This window comes from Vombatus ursinus, unplaced genomic scaffold (genome assembly GCF_900497805.2).
Source record: "Vombatus ursinus unplaced genomic scaffold, bare-nosed wombat genome assembly UNPS02014799.1, whole genome shotgun sequence".
Lineage (NCBI taxonomy): Eukaryota > Metazoa > Chordata > Mammalia > Diprotodontia > Vombatidae > Vombatus > Vombatus ursinus.
Genome location: NW_020954577.1, coordinates 23,184,560 through 23,199,928, shown reverse-complemented (window position 1 = coordinate 23,199,928; position 15,369 = coordinate 23,184,560). Strand labels below are relative to the sequence as shown.

The 15,369-nt window shown below is 40.5% G+C and overlaps 1 protein-coding gene across 4 annotated transcripts in view; it reads right to left on the bottom strand.

Annotated features, from left to right (window-relative positions):
• ULK4 (unc-51 like kinase 4) overlaps window positions 1-14,660 on the bottom strand; it is a 636,813-nt gene extending 622,153 nt beyond the window's left edge. For 2 of the 4 annotated variants that reach the window (XM_027872479.1, XM_027872481.1), the window contains exons 1-3: window positions 14,521-14,660; window positions 8,391-8,571; window positions 2,163-2,262 (exon numbers count right to left, since the gene is read on the bottom strand). In XM_027872479.1, coding sequence (XP_027728280.1) covers window positions 2,163-2,262; window positions 8,391-8,528 — 238 coding nt within the window. In that variant the 5' untranslated portion in view covers window positions 8,529-8,571; window positions 14,521-14,660. Of the gene's footprint in view, window positions 1-2,162; window positions 2,263-8,390; window positions 8,572-10,124; window positions 10,224-14,520 lie in introns of those variants that run through there. The other 2 variants (XM_027872482.1, XM_027872480.1) reach the window with 2 other exon arrangements.
• Between the last annotated feature and the right edge of the window lie 709 nt (window positions 14,661-15,369).

Here is a 15,369-nt window from a genome sequence, read left to right as displayed (position 1 = left end):
TGGGTGGACACAACTGCAAACACCCAGCATCCTCCATACACATGCCTCAGAAGATAAAGGACTTATTCGTGGTAAACAACTAAACAAGAGTCACACAGGACGTAAGGATGGATGCATGGGATCTGCACCATTGGAGGGAATACCTGTGTCAATAAAATCACAATTCCATTGAAGTATTTGAGTAAGACCAGCCATGATTTTTTTTTACCCAAACTAGTGGGTTATCTGTCTTTCTTTTAAGATCTTTACAGAACCAATCCCTTTAATCTCCTAAAAATTGCCACAAGCATGGACCTTTTATGAGCTTCATCTTGTCCTGACCAGCTGTTTTCAACATCTTCGTTTTCTATAGTGCAACTGCCACTTCCTGGTGTAGTACATTAGGTACAGCCCTGATCAAGGCCAATTATAGTGGACATCCTCCATGAAAGTGTCAGTATCTCCTTGTCTGGAGCAAAGATAGTTTCTCTGCTCTGTTGGTTTCATTGTGGTGAGTGATCTCCATTGGTTAAACTTCCACAGGAAATGATAATCATCCATGCTGATATCCATTCCTCTATCCATTGCTTGTTTATCAGCGTTAATCATTTGTGTAAATAGGTCAGGTTAGACCTGAATTAACTTCAAACCATATCTAGTTCAACTTTAAGAAACGAATTTAATTTCTTATCTTTCATCTTTATCCTTCTAATTTGGTGTTGTTTTAATCTTTGCTCCAACAAGTCAAGTGTTTCAGAAATGATTCTCACATCAACAGCCGTGTCTTGTAACATAATTAATTTCCTTTTTTGTGATGTTGTTTCAGTGTTTCTGATGTCCAGCATGTTCTGACCCTCTCCTTGAAGAAAGTATTCATGATATACAAACCTGTGGCCTTTGGCCTCTCTTGTTTCTTAACACTTGCCCATACTTTCTAGCATACTTTTTCACTGTCTTCCCCTATGCTTACACCTTTACTGAATTCCAAATGACTGAAGTCATTTATTATGAAGGTATACGCTGAGTTAATTGGGGGAGGGAGAGATCTTACAAAGACCTTTTATAGAACTTCTCTGTATTGCCATCCTCTTTAATGGATACTGACCCATCAGCTACAGTTATCTTCATGGCAGTTTTTTTGTTTATATTTATTATGAGCACTGAAAGGCAAGATGACCAACAGGCCTATTAAATGATGTTTCTTATTGTCTTTAAATACACCACAAAACCAACTTTTCCATCTCCCTCATTTGTCTCTCCTAGGAGGACATGGAAATCATCTCCCCACTTATTTACAACTTCCTCAAATCCTCTATTTTCATTTATGGTGAAAGATCAATATTGATATAAATCAGCTCTTCCTCTACCATACTGATTCACTGGCCATTAGACAAGAACATTACATTTAAACTACCAACAGCTAAGTTGTTTTTTCTAGTCAACCTAAAAACTGCATTATTCTCAGTATCCTTACCCCTTTTCCTGTGACCTTGAAACCACTGTCACAGAAGGTCACACAGAACTGACAGCCACATTGTAAGATTCTAGGTTTCCCAGATTGTCATGGCCAGCCATCTCATTACATAATGATGATCATACATATAGGCAATGAGTCTCTGTGTACCTACTGGGCTATTTCTCAGACAATAAACACAGTTTGCCATACAACTATACCGAGCGAGCCTTTTCAGCATTCTGGATGCCATGGCTTCCACTCCAATGGCACAGCTGTCAAGAACTGAGGGTCACCTCTTCATCATGGTAAGACTTAGAAGGAGGACTTTTGTGAGGGTACCAATCTTTGAATCAATTGAAGGGCTTTCCCAAATAACAGCATATCAACATTTTTTCTCTAGACTTTTCATGCTCTTTGGATAAACTAATACATGTAAGAAGCAAGAGAAAACACATGATGATCCTCTATTCTCATCCAAGAGCTAGGAGCCTACAGGTGTGGAATATGGCACAGACTGTCAAATACAATTACTGGTGTCAGTTTTCCTCAAATGTTTATCTTAGTCAAAAAAGAATGTTCTTGGTGCAGGGGATGAGAATATTGAGAAACTGTTGAGATACAGGCAAAAGGCGTCAGTAAAACTTCAAAAAGAAAGCAAATGTAGGACAAATGCTTTTTCAAATGTCCAAAAGGTTTGCATTAACAACACCTGCTTCACACTCCTTACCTGTGCACAGCTCTACTACAAGCCAGAGGTGATTGCTCGTCTCATACCATTCATGGAAAGTGACTATATTCTTGTGTTTAATTTCATTAGTAAGGCGAACCTATTAAAAAAAAAAGTTAAAATAGAAGTTAAAGTTAAATTATATGTAACATAATATATATGGTATATACAATATATGATATACATAATATATAAATTAAGTTAAAATTAAAATACAACTTAAAATAAAAATATGAGTTAAAAATAAGATACTGTATTTTGAGTAAAATCATTTTTAAAATCTTGTCTTTTAAGCATTATAACTCTCCTTCCTTAAACTCCTGGTGAAATATGATTTTATTCAATTACTTACTTTCATACCTGCTTCAGACCTAGGATCATGGATTTTGATCTGGAAGGAATCTTAGAGATTCTCAAATCCAAATCCTTCCTTCTACAGGTGGGGAAAAGGCCTATAGAAGCTAAGTGACTTGGCCAAGGTTACACAGCCAGTAAGCAGCAAAGCCAAGACTCAAACCAAGAACCTCTGCTGCCATGTTCCTTCCGAGGTGTCAAACTCACGGCCCATAAAAGGCCCACAATATTCAGGAGTGCAGCCCAAACCACATTAAAATATAACTGAGAAATGTTTAACAATATGTAAAAATACTATATCCCATCGATAACATCAATTTGTGGTTTTCTATGTCAATATGTGGCCCACCAGGATCCATTTCCATATGAGTTTGACATCACTGTACTACATCATGTTCCCACTACCTACAGTGCTGTAATGAGCAAGTAATACATGGGAAAGTATTTTATTATTAAGGCATTTTCATTAACACACTAACATAAAATATGTATGTATTATTAGTCATAATCACACAAAGCCAAAAAGGACAAAAGCCAAGCTCTCCATACTTCTCCAATGATGTAGTAATGCTGAAGGTTTGAAATTACTCTAATTCGGGGCAGCTAGGTGGTGCAGTGGATAGAGCACCGGCCCTGAAGTCAGGAGGACCTGAGTTCAAATCCGGCCTCAGACCAAACACTTGACACTTACTAGCTGTGTGACCCTGGGCAAGTCACTTAACCCCAACTGCCTAAAAACAAAACCAAACAAAATTACTCTAATTTAAGAAAACTACATTATACACTTTCAAGTACCTGTTTCTTACCTTAAATTCAAATTAAATTTTTAAATGTTGCATGTGCTAGTTTTTAGATATGCTTTTAAATAACATCTCACATGCCAATTGAGTGCTAGATCCAAATAAACATACAGCTTTAAAAACTATACTTAAAATCATTACTTTAGGGGAAGCTAGGTGGACCTAAAGATTTAGGAGGACCTGAGTTCAAATCCTGAGTTCAAATCTGACCTTAGACACATGATACTCACTTAGCTGTGTGACCCTGGGCAAGTCACTTAACCCCAATTGCCTCAGGAAAAAAAAAATCATCACTTTAATACTCCCCTCCCCAAAACATATTAACTCACTTGTATGGTAATTTTCAGGTTTACAAAGAGCTTTTCTCTCAACAACTCTCTCAGGCAAATACTGTGTCATGTTCTCTCTCTCTCTCTGTCCCTCTCTGTCTCTCTCTCTCAGAAAAGTGAGGAAGCTGAGACTCAGAGAAATTAAGTATTTTCTCTAGACAGCAACTAGTGTCAGAACCCGTTTTTTGTTTTTTTTTTTTTTTACTCCAGGATGCTGCATTTCCAGATCTACAATCCTCTATGAGGGAAAAACAAATTCATCACAACAACTATGTGGCGCTCCTACTAAAAATCCTCAGTAGCTCCCCATTGCCTTTAGAACAGAGTTTCTTAACCTTTTTTTCTGCCACATTCCTTCTGGCAGTCTGGTGAAACTGATGAGTCCCTTCTCGGGATAATGGTTTTAAATAACTGAAGGAAATGCTAAATTTCAGTTGGTGATTAGTGAAAATAAAGATGTCATTTCCCTCCCATCCACATTCACTAACCCCTGAAATCCAACCACGGCCACCTGCCAAAGGAATCCAGAGATTCCAGGTTAAGAACCTCTGCTTAGAATAAGCGAGGCAGGATAGTGTTGCAGAAGGAACACCGGACCTAGAATCGCAGGCTTGGATTTAAACTCTGTCTAACACTTAGTAACCGGGTAACCACAGACGAGTTCCCTGCCCACTTTAAGCTTTAGCTTCCTCACTAGTAAAATGAAGATAATAATACCTTTAGTAGCTACATCACAAGTTTTTAGTGAGGATCAAATGAAATCACTGCTTCTCTGAACTTGATTCTGACTAAAAAGGAGAAACTATACGAATAAAGAGAAATGAAAGGAGTAGGGGGCATACCATCAAAGAACGAATGACTCCAGAAATAATCTGGCATGCACCCTTCATTTTAAGTTAAAGGATTTACAAGAAAAAATGGAAATATAAATGGAAAAAAGGATGGTTGATGCCACTTAACTTTACCAGTGAAAAGGACAAATAACAAACCTGTTGTTTACTCATGCAAAAGAAAGTATTGCTTAGCTTTTGTAAACAATGCCTTCTGCGTAGTAGGCACTTAAATGTTTGCTGAATTAAATTTATGCCTACAATTGCAAAAAAGGAAAAGAAATTGTAGTCTTTGACAATACCACAAAAATCCACCAGGTGGCGATAATATCCTACTATACAATAGTGATTACATTATAATTCAATTCAATATAAGAAGGGAGAGTCAAAGATATATATATCTTTAAATTATTTGGTTTCCTAAAAGAGAAATCTACTTAAATGTTGGCATTAGTTGAGTCAACAACTCAGAAGAAGCCTGGAGATAATTTTAAGAACAATTTATTGGGATAAAAAAAGTAAAAACTACAACAAAATGTGGCTAACTGGTAAAGTCTGACCTGGAGTTGGGAAGACATGAATTCAAATCTTTAGCCTCAGACAACCTACAAGTTGTATGACCCAGGAGAGTCAATTATCATCTGCTTCATTTTTCCCTGCTGTATAATGGGGATAACAACAGCACCTACCTCCCCTCTCTCTAGGCACCCCCCTCCACATCCAAGCAGTTATGAAGTCATACCAATTCTACTTCTCTCACATACTCTTCTCACCACTGCCACTGCCACCACTCTGGTACAGGCCCTCTCACCCAACACCTGGACTATTCGAATAACGTACTGGTTGGTTGCTCAGCCTCCAGCCTCTCCACCCTCCAGTCCATCCTTCACTCAGCTGTCAAATTGATCTTCCTAAGCACAAGTCTAACTATGTCAACTCCTCCCTCCAACTCAATCATTCCTGTGGTTCTCCATCACTTCTAGGATCAAATATAAACGCCTCCATTTGGCTTTTAAAGCCCCTCATAACCTGGCCTTTTCCCACTTTTTCAGTATTCTTACCTATTATTAGCCTCTACATACCCTGCAATCCAGTGACATTGGCCTCTGTACTCTTCCTTGAACATAATGCTCCATCATCCAACTCCAAGACTTTTCACTGGTTGTCCTCCATGCCTAGAACCCTCTTCCTCCTTATCTCTGCCTCTAGGCTTCCCTGGCTTCCTCCGAGTTCCCACTAAAATCCCACCTGCTGCAAGAACCCTTTACCAGGCTTCCTTAAACTCAGTGCCTTCCCTCTGACCCTACCCCCAATTTATCCTGCATCTATCTTTTTGTCCTTAAGTGTTTGCACATTGTCTCTCCCACTAAACATGAGATCCTTGAGAACAGGGACTGTTTTTTGCCTTTCTCTGCACCCCTAGTACTCAGTACATAATAAGCACTTAAAAAATTCTTGTTCACTAACTGACTAAGGGTTATTACCAGGATAAAAGAAGATAATATTTGTAAAGCATTTTATAAACTTTAAAGTGCTATATAAATGCTAGTTAATATTATTATTAAAATCAAAGATGTTACTATCAGAAAAAAGTTTCTTTACCTGTATGTACAAAAATATTTATAGAGCTCTTTTTGTGGTGGCAAAGAATTGAAAATTGAGGGAATGTCCATCAATTGGGGAATAGCTGAACAAGTTGTGGTATATGAATGTAATGGAATACCATTGTGCTATAAGAAATGATGAGCAGGCAGATTTCAGAAAAACCTGGAAAAACTTGTATGGACTGATGCTGAATGACGTCAGCAGAACCAGGAGAACATTGTACACAGTAACAGCAACATTGTGTGATGATTAACTATGATAGACTTAGCTCTTCTTAGCAACACAGTGATCTAAGACAATTTCAAAAGACTTGTGACAGAAAATGCTAACCACATCCCAAGAAAGAACTATGGTGTCTGAATGCTGGTTGAAGCATACTATTTTCACTTTTTTTGTTGTTTTTTGCTTTTTCTGTTTCGTGGTTTTTCCTTTTTGTTCTGGTTCTTCTTTTACAACGTGACTAATGTGGAAATGTATTTAATACGATTGTACATGTATAACATATATCAGACTGCTTGCTGTCTTGGGGAGGGGGGAGGGAAGAAAAAAATTTGGAACTCAAAATCTTACAAAAATGAATGTTGAAAACTATCTTTATACATACTATTAAGGGGAAAAAAAGGAAAGAAAAAGGATCCTTTAAAAAAAACAGTTCAAGTGAAGAAAATCAGAAGATGCACAACATACAATAGTTAATTTGTCAATATCCAATAATAGGAAGGAACCTGAATAACTAGATGTCCGGTATGAAAAAAAATGACTCTAAAACTATTAAGATTGTGCAAATGCCACAAAAAGATAAAACATCTGTAATCATCTAGAACATTGATGTCAAACTCCAACAGAAACGGATCCTGTGGGTTGCATACTGACTTAGAAAACCAGAAATTAACTGAATCTATGCTGTACTGTATTTTTATTTATTTTGTTAAACTTTCCTCAATTACATTTTAATCTGGCTCAGGCCACCGGGGACCTTGACATTTCTAATTTAGACTTTCTAAAGACCACTGTACATCACTCGTACAATGAGGAGTGGTGCCCTCAGGAAAAGAGATTGAACACTGGAAATGCAGGACTCTACCCTGGTCAGACTCTGTCTGGAGGAGTATTGAGTGCTGGGCACCCTATGACTTTTCAGCAAGGACACTATAGCAGGAGCACACCCAGAGAAGGGTGATCAGGACAGGATGGTGAGGGGATTGGGAACCATGCTATTCAAAGATCAGCAAAAGGAGCTCATTTGTTAAGACTGGGGGAGAGAAGGTTTAAGAGGCACAGCAGTCTTCAAATATATGAAGGAAGAAGGATGAGATTCGTTCTGTGTGGCCCCAGAGGACAGAACTAGGAGCAAAGGATTACAATTTGCAGAGATTTAGGCTCAACATAAGAGAAAATTTCCCCCAAATTAGAACTATTCAAAAAAGAAGGAGGCCACCTCAAGAGGTGGAGGGCTTCTACCTCCTCAAGGTCTTCACTGTGGGTCACGAAGCAGAAGCAGAATGACTTTGTCCAGGATGTCAGAAAAGAGACTTTTATGCAGGCACAGGTTTTATTACATGATAGCTGAGCTCTTTTCTAATTCTAAAATTCTGTATGGATCAAGGCTGCTTTACATGGGCAGAATCTGTCCAGAGCACAGAGATTTCTGAGGAACTAGAAAATCTGCCAATTTATGGAAGTCCACGAGAGGACATAGTGTGCAACACGTGACTCGCTCTCAATAGATGCTCTCTCTAGGTTTCTGAATAAAAGGCTGAAATAATACAGATGAGGTATGGGATGGACGGGGGACACTGGCTGTCCCTGATCCTTTGGTCTTCTTGTCCCACTCTCCATTCTTTCTCTCCTTTCCTTTCCTAGCCCTGAACATTTCTCTCTTTCTCTCTTAGCCCTTAATGTTCCTATCACTCTTAATTGACTAGAATATGAAAATGAAGTATACTTGCATTATCGGTTATGCCTATTTAATAAAATGTAATGTTCTGTTGGAAGCAATTCCCATGTCAATGAGATCATTGATCCATGTGAGTAATGTTTTATGATCTAATTTAAAAAGTAATGAAGTGGATAAATATTTTTCCCTTTAAAAAAATTTAATTTACTGTTAGTTACCCAAGTTACTGATTCTCACTTGATTTGTTTTCTAAAGCCTAGTGCTCCTCACCAAAATTTACATCCCTATCCGTGTAAAGTACAGGCTGATTAAATTCAATGACATCAATTCAATTGGAAATGATTTATTATATCTCTGCACCATAATTTATGGCTGTGTATTTCCAGGAAGGCAGAGTAAGACACTTTACTTACCCAGTTGGTTATTTCAGGTCTTTTGCATTTGTCAGTACAAAGAATGGCTACAAAATTAATCGTTCCTTTCCTTCGGCCTTTATAAACAACAGTCCTGCTTCCTCTTCCGATCTCTTCATAAAGAATAAAGTTCTCCATCTTAAAGGTGAGCTATAAGCCTCCTCAGTTTCATCTCTGTTGACTAAAAAACGAAAAAGAAACCACATATAATTTTCCAAATTCATAAAGATCACAATCACATTTAATATACAAAAGAAACCTTATGATCACACTCATTCTTTAAAAAAAACCAAACCTTCATATGTCAAACAATAAAGCCTTTCTTTTTTTTAAGCACAATGTGAGTCTAGAACAGAATATGTTATAAACCATTAGGCTTTCTGAATGGAGTTCATCAAGTCTTAAAATCAATTGTCTGAGTAACAGTCTTACTTTCAGTCTTCACATGTAACCAATGTCCTTCAGGCCAGCAGTCTCCAGACTTTTTGGATCATACACTTACCAGCCTAAAAAATTATACTAAAAAAAAATGCCTAAAATTGTTCTGAGTCCATACCATCAACATCTGTCTAGTTCCAGATCATATACATGTCCTACCGTGCTAATCAACATGAACGTTACGAATATGTGTGAGGGGGGAATTCGAGAGCCCCGAGGTTGGGAGATCCTGGGGAACCAGAGCAATGGTATCCCCCTCTACTTTCAGAACCCAGATCAACAAAGTCCTTCCCCATCTCCCAACCAGTCTATATTGAACAAGTTTGTACTTATTTGGGTATTTATTCTGTGTAGCCTTTTATAGGTGTCCCAAAAGTCTTAGATTGGTTTCAAGGTCCTAAAGTTTATGTACTTTTGTCTTCTCCTATGGAGCAGAAGCTTCTGCAAGAACAGACTGCATAACAAATTGATTTATGTTCCCAGAGCCTAGCACAGAACACGATACACGGTAGATGCTTAACAAATGTTTGTAGAATGCTTGATTAACTGACAGTCATAAGGAAGTGTGGATGAGGGATGGTCTGAGGAAAAAGATTATGTAATGATATTCGTGAGGCAGATCACAATCCACTCCTGCCGGGCTCAAGCAGAGAGATTTCAATCAGCTCGGCTTCCTCCACTACCCTAATCCAATCCCCACCCCCTCCGAAAGGCAAACCTGACCCTCCCAAATCCCAAAAAAGGTACCTGGGCCTGGACGTTCGATCTGCTGCCACACCTTAAGGATCACTTGAGGCCTTTCCATGGGCCCTGCAGCTGAAATCTTCTATGTATGTTTTCTCCCCCTGAGGAATCCTGACTCTGAGTCACTGACAGCAGGAGCTGTCTCCCTTTTCTATTTGTATGCTTAGCAAGTGTTGGGCAAAGTGTTTGGCATACAGTAAGCACTTCATAAATGCTGCTCTACTCCACTCTGTCCCAAAATGTAATTCTCTGGGGCACGGAGGACAACTGATGAAAATGAATTGAGTTGGAAGGAATGTCTTATGTGAGAAAAAGCAAGGAAGTCAATGTCACAGGACTGCACAGTAGGAGGAAGAGAGTAAAGTGTAAGAAGCCTGGAAAGGTAGGAAGGGCTTGAAGAGTCCAACAGAGGCTTTAGATTTCATCCTAGAAGTGACAGGGAGACACTAATTGACCAAGGAGGTGGGGGTGACACGGTTGGTCAGAACTGTGCATTAGGAAGATCACTCTGTTGGATGAATGGAAGATGGACCGGAGTGAGGGGAGACTTACAGCAGGCAGACCCCGCAGCAGCTATGGCAACGATCCAGGTATGAAGTGATGAGGGCCTTCACCAGGAGGTGGCAGTGTCAGAGAAGAGAAGGGGGCACATCTGTGAAATGGAGAGCCGTTACAAAGGTAGATTTGGCAACAGACTGGATTGGGGGGGGGCGGTGATAGAGAGGGAACAGTTGGGGATGATGCCTAGATTTCAAGCCTGGGTAGCCAGGAACATGGTGGTGCCCTCAATAGTTACAAGGAAGTTAGGAACAAGGGAAGGTTGGGGGGAAAATAAGTCCAATTTTGAACATGTTGAGTTTAAGATGTCTAGGAAACATCTAGTTCAAAACATCCAATAGGAAATGGAGAAGTGAGACTAGAAGTCAGAAGAGAGGTTAGGGCTGGATAAACAAATCCAAGAGATAACTGAATTCATGGGAGCTGATAAGATCACCAAGAAAGACAGTTCGACAAAAGGAGAAGGCAAGAAGACCCAGGACACCTACGTTTGGCAGGTATGACCTAGATGACAATCCAACAAAAGAGATAAGTAGAAGAACCTGAAGAGAACAACATCACAAAAATCTGGAGAGAAGAGAGTATCCAGGAGAAGACAGTGATTAAGGGTCAGAGGCTACAGTGAGGTCAAGAATATGAGGACTGAGCAAAGGCCACTAGATTTGGCAATAAAGAGATCACTGGGAACTTTGAAGGGAGAAGTTTCAGTTGAATGATGAAGTCTGAAGCCAGACTAAGAAGAGTTAAGGAGAAAGTTCATGAAGGATCCAACCATTGTAGAGAGCAGTTTGGAACTATACCCAAAAGGCTATAAAACTGTGTGTACCCTTTGACCAAGTAATACTACTACTAGGTTTGTATCCCAAAGAAATCAAAGAAAAGGGAAAGGGTCTATCTATACAAAAATATTTATAGCAGCTCTTTTTGTGGCGGCAAAGAATTGGAAATCGAGGGAATACCCATCAACTGGGGAATGGCTGAACAAGTCGTGGAATATGATTGTGATGGAGTACTATTGTGCTACAAGAAATAGTGAGCAGGATGCTCTCAGAAGAACCTGGAAAGACCTACATGAACTGATGCAGAATGAAATAAGCAGAACCAGGAGAACACTATACACAGCAATGGCAATATTGTATGACGATCAACCGTGAATGACTTAGCTATTCTCAGCAATACAATGATCCAAGACGGTTCTGAAGGACTTATGTTGAAAAATGCTATGCACCTCCAGAGAAAGAACCAATGGAATCCGAATGCAGATTGAAGCATATCTTTTTATTTTATTTTTCTTGGGTTTTTGTTTTGTTTTTGTTTTGTTGTTGTTGTGGTTGGGTTTTTTGGTCTGTGTCTTCTTTTGCAACGTGGCTAATATGGAAATACCTTTTACATTACTGAACATGTATCATCTATATAAAATTGCTTGCCTTCTCAGGGAATGAGGAGAGGACAAAGGGAGAGAATCAAAATTTAAAAAAAAAAACATTAAAAATTGTTTTTATATGTAACTGGAAAAAATAAAACATAAGAATAAAAATTTTAAAAAGAAGGAAGTGAAAGCACCTATTACAGATGACCTTCTCAAGGAGTTTAGCCACAAAAGAGAAGCAAGATATAGCTTGACAGATAGCAGGAAAGGACCAATGGGGGTTTTTCAAGAATGCGGGAAACTTGGGCACATTTGTAGGCAGTAGGCAAGTAGCCAGTAAAAAGAGAAACATGGAAGAGAAGTAAGAAAGCCCTTCCAGCTACTAGCGCCTCCCCCCAAAAGTTACCTTCTGTTTATTTTAAACATATTTATGTGTACATGTCTCCCTCTATGGAATGTAAATCCTTAAGGAAAGGGATCGTTTCATTTGTATCTTTGTACCACAGGTGCCTGACATTTGGTAGGTGCTTAATAAATGACTGAATTAGCTGAAACTTCTTTTCATTTCCTAAGAAATTGTGCAGTTTTTCTGTGCAGCTTTCAATGACTGCAAGCTGCTCCTTAACACAAATGCATCTTTTCTTAACATCAACATATTCCAAGTGATTCTATATAACTGCAAACATCTCAGGAGCCAAAGAAATCAACTTGGTGCATACCCCAAAGGTAAACAGACCAACTCATGGAAGGTTTAAGTATGCTGCAACAAATTACCAATGGTGGTTTTCAAAGAAAAATGGTATGAAAAGTATCATCTAGGAAATGTATTAAAAAGAAACTGGCCAATTGTGTAGCATTAATGAAAACAAGAATTAACAATGAAACAAATACACAAGAATTTAATTCAAGTACCAAAATTCCAACTAGAAAACAAATGTCAGTATGACAAGGAAACCAAGATCGCTAGAGGTAGGCAGGATTGAAAAAAGGCCAAAATATCTTGTTACTAATTTTTTTAAATAGTTCTATAGGTTCAAAAAGGCTCCAAAAGCATTTACAGATGGTGTGAATTTAAAAAACAAAACTGTCAAAAACTTAGTAGAAATATGAACTTAAAAATTACTTAACAAAGAAGAAATCAAAAACAGTTATAAAGCATCTACCAGATAAGCTGCTACATCCTGTGTTTTGCCCAATTATAAAACCCCAATCAGGAGCAAACAATCATCATTTCAGGATTTAGAAAGAGACTACAATTTACAGATTATCTACCTGGATCCTCTCCTTTTACATGGGAGGAAGGAGTCCTACAGATTGCCCAAAATCAAGCAATCAATAAGTAGAAGTGCTAGAAACAGAACTCAGGTCTTCTGACTACAAATCCTATGTTCCTTCAACTACAGGTCTTCTTTAAAGCTGTGTTGCCTCAGGCAAGACACTGAATGACTCCAAGTCTCACTTTCATCATCTCTAAAATGAGAATGATGTAAATGGGGGGTAGGATAGGATGAAGGGAAATATACTTAGTTTTTCACAACAGGACTACTATGGAAGGGTTTTGCATGACTACACATCTATAACCTGTATCGACATGCTTGCCTTTTCAATGAGGGTGGGTGTGGAGGGAGGAAGTGAGAAAATTTGTAACCCAAAGTTTTAAAAGCACATGTTAAAAATAAAAATTAAAAAAATAAAATGGGAATGGTAATACTTATACTACCTACCTCTTGGTGTTGATAGAATATACTTTTGCAAACCTTAAATCATTACAGAAATGTGGCAGGCTGGTGTAGTGTCCAGGGAAAAAGACTAGTTTTAAAGTTGGAGATCCAGGGTTCAAATCACCACCCTTTTATTTATGTGACCTCGGGCAAGTCCCCTAACCACACTGGGCCTTCAAATGTAGATGAAAGATGAAGAGACTGGCCTAGAAAATGCCTAATATTCCTAGTTCAACTTGGAATTGTGAGATTTTGTCTTTGCCTCTGTTTCCTCAAATGTAAAACAAGACAGTTGACTTACATGATATTTAAAATTTCTTCCAGCTTTAGCACCTGTGAACGGAAAGCCAATGAAGTACAGTAGACTGAGTACCGACTTTAGAGTCAAAAGACAGAGCTTCAAACAGGGCCTCTGCACATACTCTTTAGGTGACCCTATGTCACTGTGAGAGGACAATCTCTAGGCCTGTTTCTTAACTGTAAAATGACCCAGCTGAAGTTGCTATCAGCGCTAGACCTAGAAGCCGATGAACCTCATAGTCTGGGAGGGCTGTCAGCATCACACCTCTCTTTCTGGCAAATCAACTTAAGGAAGGTGGATGCATGGGAGTCAGCATTGAGAACCCCGAACTTGGAACTCAGTATCTACTCTGCCATTTACTACCTGTGTAACCTTGGGCAAATCAGTTAATATCTCTGGGTCTCCTCATTTGTAAAATTAGGGGTTGAACTAATCATTGAAGTACTAGCTAAAAATCTATGAACCTGGAACGTATGAGATCTATTTAACATAAACAACTGCTTTTGTTTGGGAGTACACGACTAACATTCCAAGGAGGAGAGGGCCTTGGAAATGAGCTTCGAAAGAAGCATGTGGAGAAACAGCACCAGAGAAATTCCAAAGACTTAAGTAGGGAAAAGGTGGGAGGATGTGGATGAACAGATGGGGGGAGGAGTGCAGATAACTGCAGGGCAGGAGCTGGAAGGACGTGATCCTCGAGAGGGAAGAAAGGGGGGATGTGGTACAGGGACTGGGAGGAAAGGAAATGGCCCGCGAGGGGGAAGAAAGGCGGCGGTAGCGCGGCAGCAGGAAGGACGCGCCCGCGAGGGGGAAGAAAGGCGGCGGCGGCGCCGGGGAGTGCGCACGACACGCCCCGCGCAGGCTGCGCCAGGGACCGTTGGCAGAGGCGCACGGCAGGCAGCGGCGGAGACGGCCGGCTTCCGCCTCCCGCCTCCCGCCTCCCGCCTCGCAAGGCCTCCCAGCCCGACCCCAGCGCTACGCAGAGGGAGAGAAACGAACCCGTGGCCGCCGTCTCCCCTGATGGCTTCGTCAGGAGAACCGCCTGCCCCCTGAGAGCAGCGACTGGGAAGTGGAAGCCCCCGGCTCCTGGACATTCGCCGCGCTTCGACTTGCGGAGACCCCTAGCGCTCTCCAGGCTGACCCACTCTCAGAGATGAGCGGGGGAGAGACACGGGGAGATTCTGCGGTTCTTTTTTTTTTTTTGCTTACGAACTCAGGGTCTTGCTGCTTCCCCCTCCCTGTTTGGAATCGTCCGGCCCGTCGCCTAGGCAGCACGCTGAACGCCGGAAGCCGGCAGAAGCGCTCATTGGGCCAGCAGTCTCGTTTCTGATTGGCTGGGGTGGAAGGCGGCGTCCCGCCGTCGCTCCTGGCAACCGGGAAGGCTGTTAGACGTTCAGCTTTTTCCACCGTGAGAATCATAAGGGGACGTGGAAAAAACTCCACTGTATCTAACAATGCTTAGCAGCAGCGGAGACCTTTTCTGAGGCTAGGTTCAAATCCCACCCCGGTCACTACCTGGATGACCTCGGGCTGGTAACTTAACCTCCCTGGGCCTCCGTTTCTTCATCTGCAGAATTAGGGGTTTGGACCTCTAAAGTCCCTTCAAGCTCCACTCTATGGCACCCCCCACGCAAGAAAGGCACCTATATGTGTTACTCCCCCCACCTCCTCATCTCTCACCGGAATGGGGGATAAAGACTAGTCTGAGGCCGGTGTAGGTCCCTGTAGGCAGGCGTTCAATAAGCATTTATTCGACACCGAGCAAGAGCCAGGCCATGGCCTAGGTGCTCAGGGTGCAAAGACGGAACCTCAAGGAGCTTACTTTCTACTTCGGAGAAAGCAATATTT